The sequence below is a fragment of the Orbicella faveolata genome, unplaced genomic scaffold (genome assembly GCF_042242905.1).
Source record: "Orbicella faveolata isolate gen_17 unplaced genomic scaffold, um_ofav_v1 contig_24, whole genome shotgun sequence".
Classification (NCBI taxonomy): Eukaryota; Metazoa; Cnidaria; class Anthozoa; order Scleractinia; family Merulinidae; genus Orbicella; species Orbicella faveolata.
Window position 1 is genome coordinate 18,502,017 of NW_028301552.1, and position 13,231 is coordinate 18,515,247.

A 13,231-nucleotide genomic window follows, 5' to 3' on the forward strand; every position below is an offset into this window, starting at 1 on the left:
TGTTACCTGGCTTTTCGAAGAGTCAGATACGGTTCTTAATACACAAGGATGGCTTTGTCGACGACGGAGTGAGCTCATTATCACAGCTATGACTGCGAATGAACTGTGAAGCTGGCACTGCTGGTTTCGTGATCAATTAGAAGGCAATTTAAAAGGTGCTTAATCCAATTGAGAATCGATCGTACGAGCTTAGTCGTCTTGGTCACTCATTTAAGTTGTAATTTATCCATGTTCGCTCAAGAATAGTGCACGTTGCTCCAAGCAATGAAGAATCCAATATAACTCTTAGTAAACAGCGCCCAGTAATTGGGAGAAATGATACCGCCGGCAACCGTATCGAATCAATCATTTACTGAACTAAAATCCATATGGGGTAACAGTGGAATTCAGTGATGGAATACCTCCTGTCAAAATAGCATTTTATTGGCCCTCGTGACAAGTGGCGAAGTACGTAAAGTTTACTTATGGTGCGGTACCGTTTGTTTTGCAATCGACGCAAGGTTTGTCAGGTTTTTAAGACAGCAGACACGAGGGTTATTATCAAGGAAAGGCCGCCACCTGCGGACATCGAACAATTCAATCCCATGATTATTTTGTTATGCCACGAGACCTTGACCCCCTTTTGTTTTACGACGCTAATAGTTATTTGCGGAAAGTGTAAAATTACGGTAGAGGATTCAGAAAGGTGTACAACTGCTATTGTCCGAGTGGTCCATAAATACGAGATACTGAAATTATATAACAGAATAAATTTCTTCTTCGGTTCAGGTCAATTTTTTTTCGATATAAATTTGCTAGCAGTGCTGCTCCTCTTAACTTCTACCATAATATATTTCATCGTAAACAGGCTCACAACGGGGCTAGCTCTTTATCGTATTACAGGAATTCGCAGTAATTGAAAAACCCAGTTGAAAGAATTTGTTAGCCGGCAATGTTCCATTAACGTGACTAACTTGAGTCTTTCCCATACAAGGCTACTGAGCGATCAAACAAGACAATTTTTGTTTCCAAATCGTCATGACACATGTAAACAAATGGGAAAAGTTGATCAAATTATTGACTGTTTCAAGCTGACAGTTTCGCTGTCGAATAGATTATTATAACTCGTCGGGAGCTTATTTTGGTGATAGCAATAAAAGGTCTATTTTTTAAATGAATGCTAATGTGTTTCGAGTAAAAAGGTTGAGGGATTAATAAATATATGTAAATAGATAATCTCTTATGTTTTATTCCACCAAGCATCTGAGCAAAGGTGGAATTTTCATACATCGAAATTGGCTTATTACTGTTATTCGACAACCGTAAACGTTGTGGTAAAATTACTCCATCAACCCTATTCCTATTTTCGTGACTGCTTTGATTTGACTCTTAAGACTGATTTGCAATTATATGTCTTTGTTTAATCTCAGCCTTAAAGATGCCAAACCAACGATGACGAATTTGTCTAAAATCAAAGGACCCGTCTAAGCATACATGACTGGTTTGTTACGCAATTTGCGCCACAGAGAGAAACATGTTAAGCCTTTTTAAAATGCAAACAACCTCATTGTAAGAGCAATCTGTCATGAAAATAATAAACACTTCCAATTTAGAGCTTGTTATGTCTATTATCACTGTCACTGATATCAGCTTCGAGATAATATCCGCCAGCATCGATTGGCGTTTTGACCTACTAGTTTCTAGGCAAGAGAATGTTGTTCAATCGAAACAAATATAAATATGTAGATTTATAGACCCTTCTCACCATGGCGGTCCACTCATACGGAGTGTCATCTCTCGTCTCGCTGTCACTGCTCGACTCTCTGGCTCTATCCTCCGTGGTGAATTCCTTGGGGTGGCTGTCTTGAGAAGAAGGACTCTCAGAACGCGAGCTTCGCGCCTGTAAAGGAAGAAAACATGACAGGACATACCGAGAGACGCCACTCTTAAGACTGCTACTCCTACTGGTTACCAACTCGATCCCGTGTTCTTATAAACTGATTTAAGTCACCCACGCTTATGAGTACAAACCTGTTGATTTGTGGCGAGATGTAGCATTAAGAGCCGGTTACGACTACACGCAAACAATATTCAACGATTTCAACATGATACCCTGGCCCAGACAAAAGTAGGAGGTCGGTTGTATACGTAATTGACAATGACATGTTTACGTCGCGTGCAAATGATGCATGACAAGGAGATATGAATCATCGTTTTAAAATTAGCAAAATGAGCCGAAAATGACAGAGAGTTAAATCCTTGGGGCTAAATCTCTCTGAAGGTAATCAAATGGTAAAGAAAGATAAAAATGACCTTTTTTGAAGCTGGGTTACTATATTTTCGTCCTCGGAATACCGCGTCGTGCATGCATGTACCATTGTTACCGCAATCATTCCGGTGAAAGAAGCGGCTATTCTAAAAAGCAACACCTGAATTGAAATTTAAATACTTGCTAATAAAATGACAATCCTGGATATAAAATGTTCAATTTGAGGGGCACCAGGAACATGGAACATTCCGGAACATCCCGGAACATCAAAAAGTTATAATAATCACGAGGAAGATGTGTAAAATTAAATTTAAAAAAATAACCCCAAAAAGAGAAATATAAAAAATAAATAAACTGTTGTTCCCTGCCCAATATAAATGCTCCTTCATGTTCATGTTTACAGGCAATAAAGTGCGATAAGTTGTCGTTCAGCGTATTTTAAATCATGGTTTGAGTGGGAGAAAATGAGCCTTTCCTTTTCTTTAAATTGCCCCTTAAACAGGATCTGAAGGTTTGCTATGCACGTAAATTTATGGTGTAGAGCTGTCGTAAAACAACCAAATTCCGTCTGGCAAGTCAATAAATCATCAGTACTCGAGTAGTTCGAATTAGTTTATAGTCAAGAATTATAATGCCGTGTAAAACCATGGAAAATCGTGTTTACGCTTGTCTTTGATGCAATAAATTGAATAAAGAAATCAGAAACGTATGTAGACTGTTTACAGTCCCATATTTTTCGTCTACTTGAAGAGTTTGAACGCCACTATCTTGGTTTTCTATGAATGAAAGAAATATGGGAAGAGTACAGAAGCCCCTTCCCCGGGGACAGAAACTCTCCCCAGTTTTCCCTCGTCATGAGCAAAACAACAGCAACAAAACAACATGGTAGTAATTGACCTTAACCACGCCGTAACATAAGGGACAGTGACGTGATTTAACTGACGGTGAACAACTGGCAGGAATGGATTAGTGGGGATACATAGCTTGGGCATTTCCTCCCGACATCGCTACTTAAAAGGTTGTTAGAGTTGCAAGCCTTCACTCATCGGCAGTCATTTGCATTTTTTCCTTTTTCTTTTTGCAAATTCGGAGCTGAAACCAGTTAATTTGTATTTACTTTTTTATCACTTATTTGTCTTTCTAGGTTATTTCTTTGTCTAATTTTACATATTTTTCTCACAATTATTTTACTTTTTTAATGTTCCGGGATGTTCTGGAATGTTCCATGTTCCTTGTTTTATCGACCACCCATTATGTGGCGACTGAAAACGAAACCCACATGCAGTAGGCGTGCCAAAAGAAAGATCAGCTTCCTCGATAAGAATTACGCATTTCCAGTATGAAATTAGTGTCATTCTTTTTGTTAGTGGATTATTGGTAAAACGCCATAAAAGGTAGTAAGCCAGTTATGATGCCCTGCGTGGCAGAGATTTCCTGCGTTTTCGAATTCTTCACGGTGAGAGAAGAGAGGAAACTTCTGCTCGCAAAGTAACCGTTCGATGGTTTGATCAGCCGCCGTCCACAACCAGAGACGAATAAATTCAAAATACTCTTTTTTGACAAGTTTTAACCAGCTTATAACCTACGCGTGACAGATAGGGTTCAAAACGCTGTCCGTTTACGAGACTGCTGACAATACCAGCCGACAATATCTTATGACGAAGCCTACAGGTTTATTAAAATCTATTGTTTCCCTAATTTACTTTATTATTTCATTTTTTTTAAATGGACATACAAAAAATGAACAAATAAGTTGTATTAAAGAAAACGGAAAAGAATATGCAGATAACATTGAAAATGTGAACGATTTGTCGGAAAAGCCCCTTTTAACCAAAAATCATTTTGAATGGTGATAGAATTGGACAACCTTTATCTTTTACCACAGCGATTGCTGCAAACTTTTCGAAGAAACAAGTTTTAGAATAACGTCTTGTTGCACTTTAGAACTAAAGTACTATAAAACAGCAATTAGCTGAAATTATTCATATACAGGCATACCAATTAACATATATTATAACAACAGATTGATAAAAGAACGTTAATTAGTTATCCCACTTTTCAATTATGTCTATGGTTCATTTGAGACCTTTATCTGTTCCGAGAACATCACTGCAGGTACAAAAGTGTTACAGCGGTTGTACCAAAATCGGAACGATAACGTTTTAACGATAGCTGTAGGAGCTTTGAAAGTCTCTGAGACCATACAATACCATAAAATGAGATGTAAGAGACTGTCGTCTGACACAACCAAAAAAAAAACCACGCTAGAAGATGACCAAAAAAGACTGAGTAGTGTCCATGCGTATTGTATTCTCCTTTTTTATTTATTTTTTTTGTATTTTTACTAAACTGTAAGTGATCTAGAAGTAAGTCCCATACAATAAACCAAGTTTGCTTTGACACCAATTTCATTGTGAAGCGCAGCTTTTACTTAAGGTAATGAATAAAAGACAAAAGTTTTTAATTTTAGTCGCTTCAAACCAATCCTTGCCCCCCCCACTGCGATATAAAGACCGCTGGCAAAACAATACAATGCTGTACAAAATACAATGAAAAGACATTTGCGTTTCAATATCCGATAATTGTCTGCGTTCTGACCACTACCAAATGGGAGTATCCGGCAGACTATAGCTACCGATCTTAAAGTGCCTATGAAGTAAAAAATAATTCCTGCTTATTTGAAAGGCTTTTCAAAGTAAAGAAGAATGGCGTTTTTCTTTTTGGAATATTTTTTTTCGTTTTAGAGATATTCACGTTTTTGTATTATGCAAATGAGGAAAATGATGACGTCATAGGTGGTTCCTTTAAAACAGCACAACACTCAATTGAGAATAACTCTAGAAATATTAAAGCAGTGTTCTTCAAACTTGGCACCAGCAATGTACATCACAAAAGAAACAGAATGACTCCCTTTGCGCCAGTTTTATATATGCTCAATTGCAATTGTTAATTTTGTAGTTGTAATAGGTAGTTTACAATGGTTACTTTTGACACCAGAGTCAGCTTTGACCCTCACTGGGTTACGCTGGCCTAAATAAATAACGATGTATGCATTTAGAACAAGTTACCATCACAGCCACAAATAAGACCTCAATTATAAACAAACAGTATGATTTGTCATTCGCGCTTACAAAACTCCTAATTGCTAGTCTGGGGCTATTGTATTTCTGCAAGGCTCCAGTTCCCTTGACTAATTTTAAGATGACTATGTGCTACATATTTTGGAAAGTGCTTCTTAATGAAGACTATTAATCTATTCATGACAAAAATTTTAGGTCTGTTAACGGTCAACACGAATAGTTAACATTGGTATATAAGATTGTTATCGAGACAACTCGTCTCAACATACAGATTAACGGCATATACGTTCTGTGAAAAACAATATTAAACATAATTGAAAACACAGTAAGGCTTACCAGAAACAAATACCCAATAATCTATTAATGACAAAAATTTTAGGTCTGTTAATGGTGAACACGAATAGTTAACATTAGTATATACGATTGTTATTGAGACAACTCGTCTCAACATACAGATTAACGGCATATACGTTCTGTGAAAAACAATATTAAACATAATTGAAAACAAAGTAAGGCTTACCAGAAACAAATACCCAAATTAACAATGTAAATTAACGAGTGAAAGGTCTCTTGTTCGATAAGTACATTTACACATTTCGACAAATCGTGATTTAAAAATGTATGGCACCGTTCGATCTCGTAGAGCGTCAAGAGATTCGATTGCCCATAACAAGTCTCACCATGATGTTGTTTACATACATTGTACACCTTTTGTGGTGAATTATTTCCAATAGGAGATTAAAAGCACTTCAGAAACAATAGATCAACTCGTAAAAGTTGAAGTAAAGCCAATGTGCAACTTCAGATTCCCCCATGGAAAGAAACCATTTGTGACAAAAAAAAAAAAAAAAATCTATAACAAATACCATTGAAGTCGGTTCAATCATCACAGTTATCATGTAGGTACCTTATCGATGGCACTCGCGTTTAATCCTTCCTTTATCTGAGAGCTGCTTTCATCGTTTTCAACTCGATAAGGTTCATTGCATTCATTACTTTGACTTGAAGCGATATTTTGTTGAACGCGTTGTTTCAGTAAGGAAGCTCGTCTGCGGAAAACCCAGAGAAGGTCTGTAGGGTCCGTATGTGACCGTCGGAGAGGCCGTGCGTGAGGAGGTGGCTTTTCAACAGGTTCTTTCACGTTCTCAACAAGTTGCTCAAGCGGTGGTTTGACCGCTGGTTGCAATGGATCACCTTGAGATCTGCGTAGTTAGAACAAAATTAGAGAATAAACAGGAATTAAACAGCAAAATTTCGAAAGACTTCGTTTAGCAGTGAAAGAGGCATCGAAGTCGTTAGTTACCTGAGCTCAGAAAGTGACTTACTACCAGTTATCTTAACCGCAGCAACAAATTCGAACGTCAAAAGTTTTGCCATTGTTATACTTATATTTCTATAGTTACCCCGGAAAGATGGTAAACTGTGAAGTAAAACTACTTGCAGTTACAAGGTTGGCCCAAGGTTCTACAAGATTCCTGAATGATGGAATTCTAGGGCTTTTGTTTGTACACGCGTAATACTTTCAATGCAACTCGCGTCACCAGTGCGGTACTTTTCAAAGGGCTACTCGCAAAGCATTGTCCATTGCATGGTATTATCTTTGTTATGAATAAAACCGTGTGAATGATAGCGACGACATGCCAAGAAAGGTCACGTCCACCAAGATGTAAAATGGCACATATCAGACAAAATATCACCCGATTCATTACATGTCTATGTTACTAAGTAGTGAGACCTGCGGAGCTTAGTTTCAGGCACTTTATAGTGACGGTAGCATTTCATTATTTCCAGGATACGGTTGCAGCCAACCAATGAACAACCCTGCATCCTGTGGATATGCTCGTGGTGTAGTTATTTTCCTTCGTATCAAATTCTGATGTAATTTTATTTTGTTCATATGGGATATAATTAAAATGTGTCAACTTAAACTGTCTTTGCGTCATATTGTGGAAGTTTCTCAGTAGTTGTAAAACTTCTTTTAGTAAAAAATAACAGCCACGCCGTTTCGTCGAGTCTCATTAAGATCAACCTAACCAGCGTGTTTTATTCCTCAATACAAGGACAAAATCGACCAACTAATAGAGAGAAGCCGGGTTCAGTTCCAGGTGGCCACAAGCCGAAATCCTCCAGATCCTAACATCGTCTACATTTTACCGCCTTTTACTTACATATGCACGTGTGCAATATGTCATACTGATCTACACGACTTTTCTGCTCTTAAGTCTGCATGCGAGCCAAGTGGCCCATCAGGCCGGAGCTTATCCCGGTTTCTGTAGCATGAAGCGATTAGGAGTATTTCTACTCCTCCCTGGATGGGATGCTAGTCCATCGCAGGGTTACCCCCAGCATTAAGTTCGCCGGTACCCATTTATACACCTGGGTGGAGAGAGGCACTGTGAGAGTAAAGTGTCTTGCCCAAGAACACAACACAATGTCCCTGGCCAGGGCTCGATCCGGAGACGAGCGTACTAACCATGAGGCCTCCCAGCGTGTTTTATTCCTCAATACAAGGACAAAATCGACCAACTAATAGAGAGAAGCCGGGTTCAGTTCCAGGTGGCCACAAACCGGAATCCTCCAGATCCTAACATCATCCACATTTTACCGCCTTTTACTTACATATGCACGTGCGCAATGTGTCATACTGACCTACACGACTTTTCTGCTCTTAGCTTGTATCTTAAAGCTGACAACACATGAGGCCGGCAACAGCACGTTAGATACGGCACTTAATTATTTCTGTAAATAAGGCATTATTATAAAACAGTGATTTGTCACGTAAATGAAATTGGCTACGGAAGCGTAGGTGAGAAGGTTAAGTCTCAAAGACTCGTCGAAGCCGTTTCTTAGGGCCGGCTTGCTTATATCTAATTTCTGAAACTTTAGGGATCAATTCGGGCTCTAATGCTGCCCGCGAGCTGATTGTAAATGACAATAAGAAATTGAACTGTGCTGCTGCTCCAATTATCCACTTTTTCAAGTAGAATAAGAGGAGGGTGTATAGCTGCGTTTAAAAGTAAATACAACTGCCTCACACTGGAGGAATGGCAATGACAAGTCGTCTTAATTTGCATCTCTTTACTTCTGCAAACATCTGTTCGCTGGGAAGAGAAAGCCACTAAAGAGAATTGTAAAGCAAACAGCACAGCAAGGTATTTAAGTCATTTGTAGTTAATTAAGAAAACTTTGAAGGGGGTAAAGGAAATAGTAATGCTTATGAGCGGTTGTAAAGTTTGTGGGCTACGTAAACAGATCCTTAGAAAAAAATGAATTGAATATGCAAAAACCGTCTCCTTTGATGGCATAAACGTCATTTCATCATAGGTATTGTACAAATATTAATAGAAGATGAATAGAGCCGTTAGATCCAACATAAGCTCTCTACATGGCTAATGAACAAGTAATGGCTTTCAAAACTCTCATAAGTGTAAAAATCCTTCATGAGTAAGAAATTCACAGATTGGGTGTTGTAAATAACTCATCTAACAGTCTATTTGAAAGCAATATTGTCATACCTGTGAATTCTGGGTAGGAAATAGCAAACAATCGTTTGGCTGTCGCCAAAAGAAGTAAAAAAAAAACACTTAAACACTATTTGAACACGATTAACGACGATATATATTATGTTATGCTGTTAAAAAGAGTCTCTTTGTACCCTTCAAGGCTTTAAAATCAACTAGCATTTAAAACGAATTTGGATTAAGAAAAAGAAGCATTTTTGGTAGGTTCCATTCTTTTTTGGAAGTATGCTTCAAAGTTTTTCGGTTCAAATCATGGTAGTATTTCGGTTTATATGGTTCTGCTTCGCTGACAGCTTTTGTTACCTCACTTAATAACACCCGGCATCACTAACAGAGCCGCAAATGAGTCAGTTAAAGTTTATTTCTTCATAATATATTGAACTCCCCAAAAGAAAAGCAAGTTATCCGGCCGTCGCTTTACTAAGCTTGAGTTATTGATAACCTCACACATTTCAACCCGTCTTAAACGTAAGACACCGAAAAGAGCTTGTTGAATAAACTGTGTGGGTAATTAATTTTCAATACTTCTTTAAAACATGAGTCATTGCATGTTTAACGTTTGAAGTCTAATTTGACCATCGCCATCATTTTGTTTTTGCTACTGTTCTTAGAAATATTATTTGGTATGAAGTTATTATATAATTTTTTTCGAGCAAATCTTGGATTCACATCTATTCTGACGATAAACATCAACAAATTGTCTTCGAATCAGCTAACCAGTCCTGTAAAAACCTTTGTGCTCTACAACACTACGCATTCCGAAGCATCAGTTATGGAAGATTCGAATAGTTACAAACTCTCATAAAAAGTAGTCCTTAGAAGAAAAGCCCATGAAACATTCGTGTTACGTGTGATGGAAACTACACCCTGAGTCAAATTCTGCAAATACGCAGATCTCGGTACCACTGCCCAACTGAAGGACGTTCGGAAGCAGTAGCTGTTTGCGGGAACATCCGGATGAGGCAGTTTGTGTATGCAGCCCTTTTCCATCCTCAGTTAAATGGAACAAAAGCTTTCGATGAGAACAATAATAGATTGCATATGAATATACAGTGCTGAAGAATGTAAACACATTACCCATACATGCACATTGTAAATACTTCACTGAGTAGCATATATTTACGTTTTGCCGTGGTTTTCGTCTGCAGTGGCTAATACTCGAGTGTGTATGATGCATTTCTGTGTATTACTTAACAAGCAGAAGCATTAAAATTTTCGTACAAGCAATGGGTACTCGAGGTCTAAAGGAGGAAAGTTTCCCTAGTCTTAATTTGTACATTTGAGGGGATGTGTATATGTAATCACTTTGTTCTATTGTACGTACAATTTATTTTGGACCTGAAATTTTGCATCCATTTCTAATCTGTCCTTAACGAATTTCGTTTTCAAAAGAAGGTATTTGATGCGGTGAGATTATGGCGTTCCAGAGTGCCATGAATACGTAATGAAACTTTGCTGACTGTTTTTGTACTATTACTTGCACAAAGACACACCTTAACAACTGCAGCATCCAAGCCGTGCAGCCACCGTCAATATTGCGAGGGAACAGCGAATGCATATTGCTCAGTGTCCACACAAAAATTTGACAACTTAATATTATACCATACGAATCTTCAAGTCACATCACAGTTGAAATTTAAGGTCGGAGTCCAGACTACGAGAACTGACTGCGTGAGCCCGCAGGCAGATTTTGTGTGATACGTTGCTTAGCAACATGATATACCCTCAATTGCTGATGGTGTCATATATGACGTGAAAACTTTAATTTCGGGTATATTCTGAATGTTCGTGCTACTTTTCAGTTACTTACATCATCGATAAGAAGAAATTCGCACAGGTTTTTACCAAATACGAGACATCCACTGGGCAAGTTTTCAAAAACCTGCCTGGAAAAAAAAAAGAGGGGGCGGGGACTGAAAGGTGTTATTTCAGTAAAGTAAAAACAGGCAGCAATTGTTTGTAATTTAGTTAGTACACGGTCATTTAAATGAGTTTCAATTACACGTAGCTACGAATTGTAAGTTGGTTTATGAGAACATTAACGATGCCTTCGTTTCATAAGAGAAAATGAACATCCAAATTAATGTATTTAACCTTCAAACAATCGAGAATTTGCCGTTAACACGATACCTGAACGATGACTTTGACAAGATTTCGCCCTAATAACTCATCTACACGAACACCCACAGTGTATCAATGTTCACTTATCTCAGTCAATTGAGGCAGTGTTCCAGTGACGGAACAATCTGTTTCACTTTTCAAAACGTCCTGATTTGAAGTGTGGTTGGGTTGACAAGGTTTTGTAAACAGGCGAATTGTTTTTGAATAACAAACCTAAAGCGACATCTTTAACCTTTCGTGTCGCAAGTAATACATCGCGTGTGTAGAGGTGAAACATGGCACTTTTTTTTAATTTTGGGTTCATAGCCTCGAGCAAGGGAAAAATAAATGAAGACTAAGAAACCTTACATTTGCTATCGGTAGGTCTATGGATGATTTAGTCTTGCAAATGGAACAAGGCTATATAATATAATAAAAAAAATATTTGGCGCGGTGGCAATTTTAGTGGTGGCCATTACTGGATGCTTAGCTTTTCCAAGCATTAAGATGGCGAGGAAACGACATTCGCAAAGATATGAATAAAACTGATCAGTATTTTGTGTTCATGTGTGACGTTTAGAGAATAAATGGATTGATTTCTCTTCCAGGAATCTCAGTGTAGTCTCGGTATAGTCTTTGCGATTCCCCTAACTCCCCGTGACATAACAAATTCGACATTTTTGTCCTATGTGATGAGGCATAATGCTTTGTTCGTTAGCCATAAGGCCAAACCCGATGACGTGTTAATAGAGAATCAAAAGGTTTATAGAGAATCAAAACAGTAAAATTGGTTTATTTACATGAAATGATATAAAAGAAACTGACTGTTCATATACTTTCACGAGAAATAGAGACACTGTCTAATACATCGTTTGTTTTAGAAAAATAACTTGAGGTATGGCGGCCGGTTTTCGAAGCTGCCACGCCCTCAATTTAATTACAAGGCGACGACCTACTGAACCAAGCTCGCCGGTTTGAAAAGGAACATCACCGAATTTAACGTTAGCGTTTCAAACACGAGAAATAAAACCGCCCAGTTAGTGGAACCAATCGTTTTATGTCGTTCTCACTCAAAGAAAAAAAATAATAAAATAATAATAATAATAATTAGACTTAAATTACGACGTTCCAAGTCTAAATTGGCTTTCTTCATGATTTCTCCGAATCACAATGACAGTAGAATAGGCTCCTATAGAATAGGTAAGGAAATTCAAAGGTTTCAGGGCAGACCCATCTACAGTGTTTATTGCCGCTTTATATACAATAACAAAAGCGTTATTGTGACTGGTTTCCGTGAAAAGCACTTTGGCATAGTTTGGATGCGGTTTTGAGATCATGTAACCACCGTGCACCAAAAGAAGCCTAGATTTAAGTAAAACAGGAAATACGTCTCGGGCTTGTCCAATTTGTGAACAACCCAGCAGAGACATCGGTATTCATACAAACCGAGTTTTTCAGTTTAACATGGATACACGAGGAGAGTTGAATCTTTTCTTTCGGACAAAGGCCAACCTTAAAGTGTTAACAGTCTTTTGTTTATTAAAGGACGGCTCATTTAACAATAATAAAAACACCTCGTTTGATATTTTGTCAATTACCGCCATAGAATCCGCCCGAGCAAATAGGACGTTCGGTAAACACAAGACTTTCAACTAAGAAAAAATATTTGAACGGAATGTTTCGAAGAAAATGTTAAATGCAAATGGCCAGGTGAAATAAATACTTCAGTCTCAAGAATGAGCTCTTCTTGCTGGGTGATGTTAAGTCGATATTTAAATTTACACACGAAAGCATAATTGAGTGATAAGCTTCACTTAGCATTCATATTCGTTCCAATACCTGCGTTCGAATGCAAATTTAAAGTTTGTTACTTTTTATACTATACAGCTATTTTCAACGTGTAATTATTTATTTCATTCGTAATTACTATCCCTAACAGTAGAATCAATGACACTGCTCTGCGATAGTCATTTTAACCTCTTTCCTTCTGGTTGCGAAAAAAAAATGAGATGCTATTTCACGTTCTCAGCGTGCCGTCCGTCGAGTAACTTCGAAAACAATATATGCAACTGTGATGGCCGGCAATAAATTTGACTCATCGTCAAATTATATTTTTTTTACGAAAACATTCCACTTCAATTGAGAGCTTCTTAGCTTTATTAGTTATCGGATTAAACGAGGAACTGAAAACAATGCTTCTCAAGCGTGCCCGATGACTGATTAACCGATATATAAAAACGAAAATACTTAATTTCGAGATTATAATAAACAGACCAACTTTC

The 13,231-nt window shown here is 37.8% G+C and overlaps 1 protein-coding gene across 4 annotated transcripts in view; it reads right to left on the bottom strand.

The window, feature by feature from the left end:
- The window catches only part of LOC110057378 (uncharacterized), a 38,286-nt gene that overhangs the window by 18,693 nt on the left and 6,362 nt on the right, over window positions 1-13,231 (bottom strand). For 3 of the 4 annotated variants that reach the window (XM_089291152.1, XM_089291150.1, XM_089291151.1), the window contains 2 exons: window positions 6,236-6,530; window positions 1,745-1,879 (listed from right to left, as the gene is read on the bottom strand). In XM_089291152.1, the coding sequence (XP_089147278.1) occupies window positions 1,745-1,879; window positions 6,236-6,530 (430 nt within the window). Of the gene's footprint in view, window positions 1-1,744; window positions 1,880-2,010; window positions 3,952-6,235; window positions 6,531-13,231 lie in introns of those variants that run through there. The other variant, XM_089291153.1, reaches the window with a different exon arrangement.